We start from the raw sequence: 16251 nt of genomic DNA, 5'->3' as shown, positions 1-16251 counted from the left end.
CTGTCCTTGAGAGAGAAGGTAGCTGATACATATGAATCATGACTCCAGCTTTCTCTAAATATGCCGCTCTAGGAAATAAGTTTATGAGCATAAATTGATTCATAATCCCAGAGCTTTTTAAATTGACAAAATGGCTTTTTATCTTGAAGCTGCTCCATGTTTTCAGAGGATAATGCTTGCTTCTTACCTCCTGGTCTTATCATTCATTCATTCATTTGAATTCTGATGAAGCTTTCAGCCTGTGAAAGCCTGATGTTCACACAGCATTGTGAGCTTTTGGGGTGGTCGATCAAAAGCCTCTGGAAGAGAGAATAACTTGCCACCCTCATTGAAGAGTTCACTCAGTGTGACCAGGAACACATACGGTACAAATGATAGTACTGTAAATAAGTGAGTAACATTCCATTTGGTTAGCGGAATGCTCAGGCAGATGTTGCAGACCAAAGTGGCCCAGAATTAATTGGAGAAAGCTTTATTCAACTTATTAAAATCTTCAAATTTTTTTAAAGATGTATTTATTTATTTGAAAGAGTTACAGAGAGGGAGGGAGAGAGAGATCTTTCATCCACTGGTTCACCCTCCAAATGCCCATCATGGCCAGGGCTGAGCCAGCCCAAAACCAGGAGCTTCCTCTGGGTCTCCCACGTGAGTGACTTGTGCCCAAGCACTTGCATAATCTGCTGCTGCTTTTCCCAGGCCGTTAGCAGGGAGCTGACTGGAAGTGAGCAGCTGGGACTAGAACTGGTGCCCATGTGGGAGGCTGCATTGCAGGCAGCAGCCTCACCCACTGTGCTACAGGGTTGGCTCCAATCTTCAGTTTGTTGTACATAAGTAGTACATTCATACGGTTCAAAGTTTTGAAAGTACAAAATGGTACACAATGGTATTCTTCCTAATTTTGTCTTGCAGCCACCCAATTCCTACACCCAAAGCAACCAGTGTTAATTAATTTCTTAGTATAAATTCTTAATAATACTTATTAGGTATTTTAATGTAAATGGTACTAATTTCTTAGTAACTTCTAGAGATTTTATGCATTTCCTACCCACCCTGTTATCATACAAATGATTCATGTTTTACTATTGTTCTTTGGTCTGTTTACTTAACATTACAGACTTTGAATTCTTACTTTTATGAGTTCTATATGCACATATTTTAAAAAGTGGTAGATTTACAAAATTCGTTGCAAGAAAAAAACAGCCCATAGCCCAATTTCCACTGTTTCCTTTTTTTTTTCTTTTTAAAATATTTATTTATTTATTTTATTTGAAAGGCAAAGTTAGAGGGAAAGAGAGAGAGAGAAAGAAAAACAGATTGATCTTCCATCCACTGATTCACTCCCCCAGTTGACCCTAATGGCCAGAGCTGCACCAATCCAAAGTCAGGAGCCAGGAGCTTCTTCTGGATCTCTGACTAGGTGCAGGGGCCCAAGGACTTGGGCCATCTTCTGCTGCTTTCTCAGGCGCATTAGCAGGAGCTGGATTGGAAGTGGAACAGCTGGGACATAAACTGTACCCATATGGGAAGTTGGCGCCATAGGCGGAGGCTTAGCCTAATACACCACAACACCATCCCCATTCAGTTGTCTTAATGAACAGTCATCACCTTACCCTTTTTTGCCTTTCATGGCATTTGTCTTTCATTTACATTTTTGAAGAGTCCAGGCCAGTTATCTTGTAAAATGTCCTACAGTCTGGATTCATGGTTGTGGGTTATAAGATTCAAATTAACCATTTTTGTTAAAAATATTACATAGATATTGTTGTATGCTAAATATGTAGTGTTGTATACTTTTTTAAATGGTAGAAATGGAGTCTTTTTTTTTTTTTTTTACATTTTATTTATTTATTGAAAGTTAAAATTTCAGAGAGAGAGATCTTCCATTGGTTGGCTTACTCCCCAGATGGCTGCAATGGCCAGGACTGGGCCAGGCCAGAGCCAGGAGCTTCCTCCAGGTTTTCCATGTAGGTAGCAGGGGCCCACACTCTTGGCCCAACTTCTGCTGTTTTTCCCAGGCCATTATCAGGCAGTTGGATCTGAAGTGGAGCAGCCAGGACGTAAACATATGGGATGCTGGTATTGTAGGTGGTGGCTTTACCAGCTATACCACAATGCAGGCTCCTGTTGCACACTTCTAATTGTATTACATCAGGGGTGTATAGTGTCAATTTGTCCTATTATTGGTAATGTTTAGTTTGAACACTTACAATGGTGTCAAAGTAACATTTCCCCTTTGTGATAAATGTATAGTCTGTGAGAGGATTTTTTTAAGACCATAAGAATATCTTATTTTTCAGTAACCTTTTATTCAATAGTTCATTTATTTGATAGGCAGAGAATGAGAGACACTGAGAGAGAAAAAGAAAAAGCTCCCATCCACTGATTTACTACTTAAATGCCCATAGCAGTAGCAACTGAGGAGTCAAAGCTGGGAGCCAGGGACTCAACCCAGGTCTCGCATGAGTGGCAGGAACCCAACGACTTGAGCCATCCTGTTGCCTCCCATGGTCTGCATTAGCAGGAAGCTGGAATCAGGAGCCAGAGTTGGAGATTGTACCTAGGTACTCCTGTGTGGGATGCAGACATCCTAACTGATGTCCTAACTGCTAACCCTGCACCTGTTCAGTAGTTTAACATACATTTCTGATCCTTGCCAATACCAACTATTGCATTGCTGTTTGTAAAATAAAATATATTTTGTAACTGTATGATTTTAGGAGGTAAGTATTTTGAGTTTTAGTGGTCTGGAAATTACTTTATTGTTTGTAGTTGATCAACTATTGATTGGGTCTCAAATTCTAGGTTGTAAATAATTTTCTTTCAGAGTTGTGAAGGCATTTTTAAAATTACCTTCAAGCTGCCAGTGTTACTGCTTATAACTCTGAAAGGCATTCTCTGATTCTGGACCATTTGTATGTGAATTTTTTTTCCTTCGAGAAGCTTGTAGGAGCTTCTCTTGTGTTCAGGTTCTGAAATTTAAGTGATGTACCTTAGTGTCTATTTTTTTTATGCATTGGGGTGGGTGCTTGGGGCCCTTTTTAATAGGACAATCATGCCCTTTAATCCTATTGAAGTTTCATTATTTATTACTTTATTATGCATTTTATATTTTGCTCTCTGTTCTTTTGGGCGCTCCTATTATTCATATATTGGACCTTCTGGACATGTCCCCTCATTTTCTTATCTTTTCTCACCTGCTGTTCATCTCTTTGACTTTTTATTCTGATTCATGAAGCCTTTTTCTCAACTGTATATCATCCAACTGATGATTTTTTCATTACTATAATTAATTTTTAACTTTTAAGAATTATTTTTTAGGGCCAGCATTGTGGCATAGCAAGTAAAGCCACCACCTTCAATGCTGGTATCCCATATGGACTCTGGTTTGAGTCCTGACTTCTCTGCTTCCAATCTGGTTCCTTGCTAATGTGACTGGGAAAACAGTGGAGAACAGCCCAAGTGCTTGGGCCCCTGCATCCACATGGGAGACCCAGAAGAAGCTCCTTGGCTTTGTCCTGATCCATTCCTGGCCATTGCAGCCATCTGGGAAGTGAACCAGCAGATGAAAGATATCTCTTTCTCTAACTCTGCCCTTCAAATAATTAAAATAAAAATTTTAAAATAATTCTTTTTTGGTTTTAAATGTTTTTTAAAAAATATTTCATTTATGTCTCATTCGTATAGTATCTTCCCTTAGTTCTCTAAGGGTAATGATGATAGTCCTTTAGGCTTTTTTTAGATAGTAATTTTAGACTTGACAGAAAAGCGGCCAAGATAGCACATGGAGTTCCTGCATACCCTTGACGAAACTTCACTTAGTGTTTATACTTAGGTAGCCAGAGTACCTTTGTCAAAACTAAGAAATTAACATCAATAGAATACCATTAACTGAATTATGGACTTTAGATTTCTCCATTTTTTCTTTTAAGCTGATGTGTGTGTGTGTTTTTTTTGTTTGTTTGTTTTTGACAGGCAGAATGGACAGAGAGAGAGAGAGAAAGGTCTTCCTTTTTCCCCCCTAATGGCTGCTGCGTCCGGTGCGCTGCAGCTGGCGCACCGCACTGATCCGAAGCGAGGAGCCAGGTGCTTCTCCTGGTCTCCCATGTGGATGCAGGGCCCAAGCACTTGGGCCATCCTCTACTGCCCTCCCAGGCCACAGCAGAGAGCTGGACTGGAAGAGGAGCAACTGGGACTAGAACCTGGGGTGCCGGCGCCGCAGGCGGAGGATTAGCCTATTGAGCCATGGCGCTGACCAAACTGATGTTTTTTCAGGTCCTATATCTAATCCAGGATGCCACATTGAATTCAGTGGTTATGTCTGCTTAGTCTTCCCTGACCTGTGGTAGTTTCATAGACTTTCCTTTTTTCCAATGACTTTGATAGTTTTGAAGAATATTGGTCAAATATTTTATAGACAGTTCCTCAGTTCAAATTTGTGTGATATTTCCTCATGATTGGCCTTGGGTGATGGGTCTGGGGAGAGGATGCCACAGAGGTGAAGTTCCTTCTCCTTCCTCTGTTTTGCCTCTCCTTTAAATTTTTTTTCAGCTAACGTTCTTTATTTATAGATAGGGAAAGAGAGCTCCCATCTGCTATTTTACTCCATAAATGCCTGCAGTGGCTGGGGCTGGACCAGGGTTGAAGTTGGGAGCCAGAAACTTAATCTGGTGGGTGGCAAGGAACCCAATTACTTTCTTCCTCCATTAGGAGCAAGCTGGTCAGGAGCTAGAGCTGGACATTGAACCCAGTCACTCTTATGTTGGATGTGAATGCTTTTTGTTTTTATCTCTTTGGTATTTATTTTGTTTATTTAAAAGCAGAGTGACAGAGAAGGAGAGACAGAGAGACCCTCTATCCTCTGGTTGTTTCCCCAAATGGCTGCAATGGCCAGGCTGAAGCTGGGAGTTTTGAAGTCCCACCTAGGTCTTTCATGTGAGTGGCAGGGACCTGAGTATTTGAGCCATCTTGTGCTGCCTTCCCAGGCACATTAGCAGGAAGCTGGATCAGAAGCAGAGCAGATGGGACTCACACACACACTCCAATTTGGAATGCTGATCCGTTGCACCATAGTGGTGACCTTGGGGCAGGTGTTTTAAGCAGGGTCTTAACTGCTAAGTTAAACACCTGTTCTTGTTGTTGTTGTTATTGATTTTTTTAATGTTGGAGATTTTTCTCAGACATGCAATATTCCTTAGTTATCTGCTTGTATTTAAAAGAGGGGATTGAAATGCTAAGTAGAAATTATGGAAATGCTGAGTAGGGCTTGCTGACAACTTCATGGTAGAGTGATCTGGTTGGGCAACGTAATTAGGGAATTTCACTGTTAACTAATGAGGTTTTTCTCCCTTGGGTTGATTAGGTCCTGTAAAGAAGAATCCTTCAGTCTCCCTCCTAGAGGGTGAAGACTACAGAGGCGTCTTACTCAATATCTCAATATGTTGGCTTTATCCATTTTCAGTGTAGTACTCATCCCCCCCCCCCCCTTTTTTTTTTGGACAGGCAGAGTGGACAGTGAGAGAGAGAGACAGAGAGAAAGGTCTTCCTTTTTCCGTTGGTTCACCCTCCAATGGCCGCTGCGGCCGGTGCACCACGCTGATCTGAAGCCAGGAGCCAGGTGCTTTTCTTGGTCTCCCATGGGGTGCAGGGCCCAAGCACCTGGGCCATCCTCCACTGTACTCCCTGGCCACAGCAGAGAGCTGGCCTGGAAGAGGGGCAACCGGGACAGAATCCGGCGCCCTGACTGGGACTAGAACCCCATGTGCCGGTGCCGCAGGCGGAGGATTAGTCTATTGAGCTGTGGCGCCGGCCTCATCCCTTTTCTGTTGATGGTATCCACCAGTCCAGGAACCCTGTTTAACCCTCTCCGGAGAATAAAACTTTTAAAGTCTTATATCAAGATGGTAGAGTACCAGGTACTTGGTTTCACTAGTTGAGAAGAAAATCTAATGATCTGAGGCATCTGACACAGAATTTCAACCAATTTTCCATATTTATTTGTTTTTAAATTTTATTTGATAGACAGGGGCAGACAGAGATGTCTCATCTGCTAGTTTACTCTTAAATACCTGCAGGATCTGAGGTTGGGCCAGACAGAAGCCAGGAGCGTGGAACACAGTCTGTGTCTCTAATGTGGGTGGCAGGGACCCAGATACTTGAGCCATCACCTGTTGCCTTCCAGAGTGCCCTTTAGCAGCAAGCTGAACCCAGGCTCTCTGATACGGGACGTGGGCTTCCCAAGTGGCAACCTAACCACTGCTCCAAATGCCTGCCCTGGAGCCTCGGTTTTGACTCTAGCTGTACTGCACCTTTGATTACATAATGCAAACTACCTTTTTCCTTCTCCTCACCCACTTCCCTGCCTCGTTGTAGAGAATAATACTAGATCAGACTCCATCCTGATCCCCAGTTAATACACCTACATGGTCCTAACTCTTGTCCTTTGTCATTTGATGGTGATAGTGGTGGCATCTTCTTAGAATTTCTGGATTACTTAACTGATGTAATAGCTTCTTTCCTTTTTTCCCCTCTCTGTTCTTGTTATTTTTTATTTTTTCCTTCTTTGTTCTTGACTAGGGATTCTCAAGCCTGGACTTGCATTAGTGTCAATCAACCCTGGACCTCCAGCTGCAGTTCTGATTGAGTAGATCTAAAGGATAGAGTTTAGGCTTGTACATTTTTATCCAGCTCCATGTGTCATTCTTGCATATAGTCAAAGCTGAGATCTACTCTTGATACATTTAAGTTTGAGGGCTTAGAAGGACATGCAGGGAAGTAGCTAAAGACTCCTGGATTGGAACCGGCATTGTGGCTTATCAGGTAAAGCCGCTGCCTGCAATGCCGGCATCCCACATGGGTGCCAGTTCGAGTCCCAGCTGCTCCCACTTCTAATCCAGCTCCCTGCTAATGCACCTGGGAAAGCAGTGGAAGATGGCCCAAATGTTTGGGCCCCTGTACCCATGTGGGAGACCAGAAGAAGCTCCTGGCTCCTGGCTTTGGCCTGGCCCAGTCCTGACCATTGCGGCCATTTGGGGAGTGAACCAGAGGATGGAAGATCTCTCTCTGTCTCTCTCCTTCTCCCTCTTTCTCTCTGTAACTCTTTCAAAAAAAAAAAAAAAAAGATTTCTGGGCCCCTCAGCATTTAGTAACTTAGTATAAGAGGAATTGTGGGGCTCTCTCCTCGCTGACGCTTCTCTCCATGCTCTAAGGCCCATCTGAAGACCAGGCTTCATGTGCCCCACCATGCAACACCTGCCCCTTTGCTCCACACTTTTTCCAGAAGCACTTTAAGGTATTCATGAGCTGATTCTCAACTTGACTACACAAGATATTTAGAAGATTTCTTACAACAAAACTAACAGATGGGCTGCTGCCAACAGCACACTGTGACAGATGAAAAAGAAGAATCTTATCATATAGTGTTTTCCAGAATATGGGCAGAAGAGAGAGCTAAGTGTTTAAAGTACGGTTCTCAATATTCATTCAAGAGTAAGAAAAGACAATCCACAGACAAAGGAATATATTTGCAAAATATTCATCTGATGAAAAACTATTAACCAAAATATACAAGAGCTCTTAAAACTCAAGAATAAGAAAACAATCTGATTTTTTAAAAATGTGCCAAAGACTTCAACAGACACCACATCAAAGATGCTATGTGTAGATGGTAAACAAATATATTAAAACATGTTCCACGGGGGAGGACATTTGGTGCAGGACACCCGTATTCCATATTGAATGCTTGGGTAGAGTCCTGTCTACTCTGCTTTCAATCCAGCTTCCTGTTGACATGCATCCTGGGGCAGGGGCTAGGGAAGAACAGCAGATGATGGCTCAAGTACTTGGGTCCCTGCCATCCACATGGGAACCTGAGTGCAATTCTGGGCCCTGGCTTTGGCCCTGGGTGTTGCAGATGTTTGTGGGGTAAACCAGTGAAGGAAAATCTATTTATCTGGCTCTCTGCCTTTCAAATAAAAAAAAAATGAAAATAAATTTTAAAAAGAAAAACCATGCTGAAGGGATGGGCCTTTGAGGTAGAGGTTAAGACACTGCTTGACAGACTCATAGAATGGCAAATGTCCTAAATAGCACTCTGGCCTCAGAATCAGCCCTTAAGGCATTCAGATATGGCTGAAGAGCCCATGAGAGTATTTTAGGCATGGAAAGCCAAGACACTCTGGGGAAAAAAAAAAAAAAAAAAAGAAGAAGAAGAAGAAGAAGACCTAAATGAAAGACCTCTGTGAGTGAGATCCCAGTGGAAAGAACGGGGCCATCAAAGAAGGAGGTACCTTTCTCTGAAGGGAGGAGAGAACTTCCACTTTGACTATGACCCTGTCGGAATAAGATCAAAGTCGGCGAACTTAAAAGGCTTCCATAGCCTTGGCAACTCATGACTAGAGCCTAGGGAGATTATTGATGCCATAAACAAGAGTGTCAAATTGTTAAGTCAACAACAGGAGTCACCGTGTACTTACTTCTCATGTGGGATCTGTCCTTAATGTGTTGTCCAGTGTCAAGTAATGCTATAACTAGTACTGAAACAGTATTTTACACTTTGTGTTTCTGTGTGGGTGCAAACTGATGAAATCTTTACTTAATATATACTAAATCGATCTTCTGTATATAAAGATAATTGAAAATGAATCTTGATGTGAATGGAATGGGAGAAGGGAGCAGGAGATGGGAGGGGTGTGAGTGGGAGGGAAATTATGGGGGGGGAGCCATTGTAATCCATAAACTGTACTTTGGAAATTTATATTTACTAAATAAAAAAAAAAAGAGGAATTGTGTCCTCTCCCTGATTTCTAACCTTTGTGATGGATCACTAAAACTATTTGGAAACATAATCAGAGCCTCAATGAGTTGTCAAGAATCTAGTGGTTCTGGGCTGGTGCCGCAGCTCACTAGGCTAATCCTCCGCCTGCGGCGCCCGCACCCTGGGTTCTAGTCCCGGTTGGGGCGCTGGATTCTGTCTGGGTTGCTCCTCTTCCAGTCCAGCTCTCTGCTCTGGCCCAGGAGTGCAGTGGAGGATGGCCCAGGTGCTTGGGCCCTGCACCCGCATGGGAGACCAGGATAAGTACCTGGCTCTTAGCTTCGGATTGGTGCAGCGCGTCAGCTGTAGCGGCCACTTAGGTGGTGAACCAACGGAAAAAGGAAGACCTTTCTCTCTGTCTCGCTCTCTTTCTCTCTCACTGTCAAAAAAAAAAAAAAAAAAAAAAAGAATCTAGTGGTTCTCTTCTCTGTCCTGTCTCATTTTTGATGCAATACTGGAAATGATGAGGCCCATCAAGTGTGCAGTTGGAAAAATCACCTTAGGGAATGGTAGTCTGAAACTATCATTTAATAAGTCCTTAAATAATAAAGTCTTTGTGTAATGCTTTTGATTTACACAATTAAACTATTGAATTTTGTTTCAGGATAACTGAAGATTTGACCAGACAAAACATGATACTTTAAATATTATTAATTTTATACTTTGCTGAGCAAAATAGAAATTGATAAGCATTTTTTATTTCTTTTACAAAAAACTTCAAGTCTCTCTCTTTCTCTCTTTAGTTCTTTTTGGAGGTGGATATCTGCTCAGACAGTAAGAATTTTAAGAGGTCAGTTAATAATGTTTATTCCTGTTTACTGTGTGATAAAAATTTTTGTTCATATGTTAAATTGTTGAACTGTAGGCTTTTATGTTTAAAGTTGCTTTCTGCAGAAGAACATAGGCAGCTTTGGCAGGGGTGGGGTTGGGGGGGGGGGAGTAGCCAAAAGTGGATAAGGAGTCTTACAGTGGTGGTGCTCCACTACCTTGCCTCTTTAATTCAGGACTAGAATCAGTGGAAATGGGGCAGGCTGGGGAGCAGCTTCTAGAGTGTCTGGACAACTTCTCAGTGATTTTCCATACCCAACCTCTCTGTACCGGTAGTGTGTGGGCTCGTGCCTGGGAGTGCCGTTCCGGGCTGTTGAGGCTCTTTAACCGTTTGCACTGAGCTGCTTCCAATCTATGCACATCTTCAGAGAAGGCTGCCTTCATGTTCTTAGGAAACTAAAACTTGAAGTTGGCCTTATTGAGTCTTTCTTTCATTTAATAACTTGGGGACCATGTTTTGTTAATTCAACCTTGTTTTTTTTTTTTTTTTTTTTTTTTTTTTTTCTTATCCCATGGAATCAAAGAATCATCCCTTTTTGGTGGATTTTATTTTTGTGTGTGGTTGTTTAATTTCAGTAAGACTGTAAGCTAGGATCCATACCTAAGTGCCCTACTTACTACTCTGGTGATGAAGGCAGCCATTATTTTCTGTGTTAGTTGGGATGGAATTTTTTTTTTTTTTTTGGATCTGTTGTTTTTAAGTCTGCTCTAAAATGTAAAAGAAATTGGTTGCAGCGGTATCTTTTGGTGTTCTCAGAGTGGTCTGTCTGTTGGCACTATCCTTTCTTCTCACTTTATTCCTCTTGTTCACCCTTTTGTCCATCCATCCTTTCCTCCCTCCCTCTTTTCTTTTTAAATGATTTTGTTTTCTTTTAGGCTTCTAGAATGAACCTCTTAATAAAATGTGGACACATTTAATTATTTTTTAGAAAAACTTAAATTTTCCAAGGGAGAAATGTATAGTAAATTTAGACATCAAATTTTCCTGTTGCATGATACTTTAAAAAATTTTTAAAAATTTTATTTGAGGGGCTGGTGCTGTGGCGCAGCAGATTAAAGCCCAGGCCTGCAGTGCTGGCATCCCATATGGGCTCCGGTTCGAGTCCCGGCTACTCCACTTCTGATCCAGCTCTCTGCTATGGCCTGGGAAAGCAGTAGAAGATGGCCCAACCCCTTGGGCAACTGCACCCATGTGGGAGACCCGGAAGAAGCACCTGGTTCCTGGCTTCGGATCAGCTCAGCTCTGGCCTTTGCGGCTCTCTCTCTCTCCTGGCTCTGCCTCTCTCTGTAACTCTGTTTTTCAAATAAATAAATATTACTTGAGAGGCAGAGAGAGAGAGAGAGACAGACACAGAGACAGAGATATAGGCAAGCCCCCATCTTCTCAGTTCCTCCTCAAATACCCAGAACACTTGGGCTAAGCCAGCCTGAAGCCAGGAGCAGTTAATGCACTTGATGGCTCTCTTGCCGCCTCCCAGGGTCTGCATTGGTAAGAGGCTAGATTTTGTCAGAGTTGGTCAAGACGGTGCTTGGGGCGACCACACATTTCTGCCTTCTGTTTCTTGCTCCTTGCTAATACTCACCCTGGAAAACAACAGGTGATGCTTAAGTGCTTGGGTCCCTACAACCCACATGAGAGACCTGCATTGAATTCCAGACTCCTGGCTTCAGCTCTTGCCCTCATTTAGGGAGTGAACCAGCAGATGGAAGATCTGTCTCTGCTTTTCAAGTAAATAGCACAAAAATGTTTTTTTAAAAAAGGTGAAGCTGCATGCTGTTTAATACTGAGTTGATATGTAATTTCGAAATTTTTTAGTAGTGTTTTTGAAGAGTTGGAATAGTGTTTTACTTTTTTTTTTTTTTTTTTTTGCTGTGGGCTTTGAACTGTGTTCTGGTTTTTGTTAGCAATTGGTAATCTCTAATGCAGACTGTGAAGTCCCTATATCTAGAAAAGTTGTAATTGAGATGATACCTCCATCACTTTGATTACAGATTTTATTTATTTATTTATTTATTTTTAATTTTTTTTTTTTTGACAGGCAGAGTGGACAGTGAGAGAGAGAAACAGAGAGAAAGGTCTTCCTTTTGCCGTTGGTTCACCCTCCAATGGCCGCCGCTGCTGGCGCGCTGCGGCCGGCGTACCGCGCTGATCCGATGGCAGGAGCCAGGTGCTTATCCTGGTCTCCCATGGGGTGCAGGGCCCAAGCACTTGGGCCATCCTCCACTGCACTCCCTGGCCACAGCAGAGAGCTGGCCTGGAAGAGGGGCAACCGGGACAGAATCCGGCGCCCCGACCGGGACTAGAACCCGGTGTGCCGGCGCCGCAAGGCAGAGGATTAGCCTAGTGAGCCGCGGCGCCGGCCCAGATTTTATTTTTTTAAGAAAGCTTTTGTTTAATGACTACAAATTTCATAGGTACAGCTTTAGGAATATAGCTTCTTCCCCCAATACCCGCCCTCCCACCCCCGATTATAGATTGACTCTCTCCCTGTATCAACATCAGCACATTGGAGCCAGAAAGTGCCCATTTTTGGGTGAATTTTTAAAATAGGTAACTTAAGAAAAAACTAAATATGCATCTAGAGTTTGCTTTTATGCCTTTAGGTAAAATTCATAGCCTCTGACTATATAGTGTTTAGAGCCAGATGATCACTCTAAACCACCACCACTTTCCCCAAGACATTTATTCCTCCTAATATTAACAACCAAAATTGCAATATCACAACAAAGCAGTTTTTACCTACTGCAAGGATTTCTCTGTTGAGCATAATTTTCTCTGGGACATCACCAAATTGATAGAGATTGGGAATGGCTTATAATTTTTTAAAGAAAGATTTCTTTGGGAAAAAGGGAACTGTTTTAACTTTTGGGCTTAATTACAGGAATCTGAGTTTTCCTCCCTGATTCGGAATGGCTAGGGCAGCTAGCTAGTTCTCAGGCCCTGCCTCGCCTTCAAGCGTCGGCTGTGGTTTATTGGGTACAAGCGCTAGTGTCCTCAGGTTTTACGTGGTTATCTCGAATCTGCTTTTCTCACTTGCTCTTCATTTTTTCTACAGCTCTGAGAGCCCATTTTGAAGGAATCATGGAGGAAACATCTCCCTTGGCCAAGCCTCTGGAGCTGAACCAGCACTCCCGCTTTATAATTGGTTCTGTGTCCGAAGATAACTCGGAGGATGAGATCAGCAACCTGGTGAAGCTGGACTTGCTGGAAGAGAAGGAGGGCTCTCTGTCTCCAGCTTCTGTCAGCTCAGATACTCTGTCTGATTTGGGGGTCTCTAGCCTGCAGGATGGCTTGGCCTTGCATATCAGGTAAGAGAAGGTTTAATGGTTTACTTATTTCACCTGTTTTATTAGTGCTGCTGCTTACGTTCTGAAAAGGGCAGGGTGATCTTAGCCCAGAATGAGTGTCCTCTTCCTCTGTCACTGGACTGAGTGCTTTGTGAAGAAGTGGGAAATGACGTCTATGGCTGGCTGTAGAGACGTCTTTTCCTAAATGTTCTCAGCTTTTTCCCATCCTTCCTCCATAACCATCCTTCTAGTGAACAATTTCAGCCCCTGTACAGCTGTGACTAACATTGTTGTAACTGTCTTGATGATTGATAGGAATTCTTCAGGGGTGGGCAAATTTGTAGTAATCTTTCTCTGAATCACTTGATCACATCAGGAAGTTACATTCTGTTTCTAGCAGGGCCTGTTCTCTGAGGGTTATGATCCAAACAAAGGGTTGTTATAGAGCTGTCCTTTTTCTCTAGAAACACAATTCTCTGTCATTGAGAGCATCAGTAACTTGTAACACTGGCTTATTTACTCACGTTTGATTATACAGTTGGTGTGTGAGATGCCATCCTTTGGTCATTTGCTTCCTAGTTCCTGGAGCTAGGTGCTCACTGCACCGATCCGAAGCCAGGCTCTGCATCAGTGGTTCCAGGTGCTCACTGCTCATTGGCTTCACTTGGGCAGCCTTACGATGCCCCATCCTCCAAGATCCTGGCTTAGCATGAAATTGAGGCCTCATTTTTTTTTTTAAATTTTCTTCATATCCAGGTGATCCTAATGTACAGGCAAGGTTGAGGTTATAGATCTAATCTAGATAAATGTGTTAGGGTGGCTATTGCTGCTGGTATTATCTTGGTGCTTCTGTTATTAATAGCATGTAAAATTATCCAGCTCCCTTTTGTACACTGAAGTTCCGATGGTGTAGTAAAACCCCACGCTGGATCTGGCTGGATGTGAGTGTTCTGCTTTATTGTTATCCCTGGAGTTGGGGGTCCTGTCTTAGCGATGAGGTAGTGATGCTGGTGGTCCCATTGAGCAATGTGGAGGTAGAAAGAAAAGAGTAAAGCAACTTAATTATGTTTCACTTAAAAGATTCCTAGAATTGCAGTGAACCACAGAGGGAGTTTAGTCTGATGCTTTTTGTCTTACTAGATAAGAAAACTGAGGCCTGATGAGGGGAAATAACTTACCCAAGGTTGAATAGCGAGAAAACTGAAATTCAAATAGATGTCCTGATTCGATTTCAGTAACTCTACTTCCCTGGCCATGTGTCTTATTATATAACTAATTGAGAAAAATTTGGTTTTATGGAGTAGAACAAAGTATTATATCTAAGAGTTAAAAAGAGGAAAGAGGGCAGTATTTACAAGCAGGGAAAAGGGGTTAGGACTTTACCTTATGTAAAGATTTTTTATTACTTGGTAGTTGACTTAATGGTTGACTTGAGGTTAATACAGGTGGCACTATCTTTCCCCCTTGATGTCATTTGGAAGTGTTTGGTGGTTGTGACCGATGGGACTTTTTGCATTCAGAGGACAGAGGACCAGTGATACTCAACTTTGTACAGTATAGTGGGTAATCTCATACAACCAAGAATTGTCCTTATTTTTTATTTATTTATTTTTTTACAGGCAGAGTGGACAGTGAGCGAGAGAGAGAGAAAGAAAGGTCTTCCTTTTGCTGTTGGTTCACCCTCCAATGGCCGCTGTGGCCGGCGCACCGCGCTGATCTGAAGGCAGGAGCCAGGTGCTTCTCCTGGTCTCCCATGGGGTGCAGGGCCCAAGCACTTGGGCCATCCTCCACTGCCTTCCCTGGCCACAGCAGAGAGCTGGCCTGGAAGAGGGGCAACCAGGACAGAATCCGGCGCCCTGACTGGGACTAGAACCCAGTGTGCCGGCGCCGCTAGGCGGAGGATTAGCGTAGTGAGCCGCGGCGCCGGCCAAGAATTGTCCTTAAAAATACCATAGTGTGGGGTTGGTGCTGTGGCATAGAGGGTAAAACCTGTCTGCAGCACTGGCATCCCATTTGGCACTGGTTCGAGTCTTGGCTGCTCCACTTCCAGTCCATCTCTCTGCCAGTGTGCTTGGGAGAACAGAGGAAGATGGCCCTAGTGCTTGGGTCCCTGCATTCATGTGGGAGACCCAGAAGAGGCTCCTGTTTCTTTTCTTCGGATCTGCCTAGCTCTGGCCATTGAGGTTATTTGGGGAGTGAACCAGCAGATGGAAGATCTCTCTGCCTCTGCCTTTCCCTCTCTGTAATTCTGCCTTTCAAATAAATAAATAATTTTTTTTGACAGGCAGAGTTAGACAGTGAGAGAGACAGAGAGAAAGGTCTTCCTTTCCCATTGATTCACCCCCCAAATGACCGCTCCAGCCAGCTCACTGCACCCATCCGAAGCCACTTATGAGGCATGTTACCATAGGCAATTCATATAATCTGCCTGGACTCATTTTCCGCATCTATTAAAATGAAGATATCGATTCAGGTACTACTTTTCACGGTTTGCCTGTGAAGTTAGAGACTGCTTGTGCTTCGGATCAACCTCCTAGAATGAATAGCCTAATCTTTCACTAGTGATACAGATTAAGAGGGCAGGGCCATTTGTAAGAGATGTTAACTAAAGGCCCTCTGATCCCAAGTGAAGTAATTGCGATGATAGAAGACGAGAGTGTGCCTCTCTCAAGTTTAGCTTTGATTTGAGGCTCTAAATAAGAAGTTTGGTGGTATGATGGATGGGCAAGATTAGAAAATAGATGCTTCCTCCTGGTCTCCCATGCAGGTGCAGGGCCCAAGCACTTGGGCCATCTTCTACTGCTTTCCCTGGGCCACAGCAGAGAGCTGGACTGGAAGAGGAGCAACCGGGACAGAATCCGGCTCCCCAACTGGGACTAGAACCCCAGGTGCCGGAGCCGCAGGCAGAGGATTAGCCAAGTGAGCCGCGTCGCTGGCCACTATACAACTTCAGACTATGTGTGAAACATGATACCCATTTATTGGATTAGGAAACTCTGAGTTTGGCAATCGTGAGACAAATGCCATTACAGAAAGCTCAGCTGATGATACTCTTGGGCAGTTTGTAGTTGCCAGGCCACCCCCAAAGTTGACGGCTGTTATGCAGACTGTGAGCAGTGGCAGGAGGCCTTACTGTTGCAAAACTCATGCCGGGAGCTCGTGCAGGACCCATGGACTGAAGTGTGATCAGCAGCCTGGGAAGGGTCAGTGCCAATTTCCACTCACTTCTCAGCTAACTGGTGTTCCAAAATAGAACAGAAGTTCACCGTTGATCTGCTCTTTAAGCCATCTGTAGATGTGGTATCCTTAGGTATAGTTTAAATTGA

General features: G+C 43.3%; 1 protein-coding gene across 8 annotated transcripts in view; it reads left to right on the top strand.

Moving 5' to 3' along the window:
- ACACA (acetyl-CoA carboxylase alpha) overlaps nucleotides 1–16251 on the top strand; it is a 318070-nt gene that overhangs the window by 56600 nt on the left and 245219 nt on the right. For 4 of the 8 annotated variants that reach the window (XM_008271159.4, XM_008271164.4, XM_002719077.5 and 1 more), the window contains exons 2-3: nucleotides 9553–9599; nucleotides 12694–12946. In XM_008271159.4, coding sequence (XP_008269381.2) covers nucleotides 9553–9599; nucleotides 12694–12946 — 300 coding nt within the window. The remainder of the gene's footprint in view (nucleotides 1–9552; nucleotides 9600–12693; nucleotides 12947–16251) is intronic. The other 4 variants (XM_051824672.2, XM_008271162.4, XM_070061033.1 and 1 more) reach the window with 1 other exon arrangement.

This window comes from Oryctolagus cuniculus, chromosome 17 (assembly GCF_964237555.1).
Source record: "Oryctolagus cuniculus chromosome 17, mOryCun1.1, whole genome shotgun sequence".
Lineage (NCBI taxonomy): Eukaryota > Metazoa > Chordata > Mammalia > Lagomorpha > Leporidae > Oryctolagus > Oryctolagus cuniculus.
Note: the sequence above shows the minus strand (reverse complement) of the source record. Positions and strands in the feature narration are given on the sequence as shown.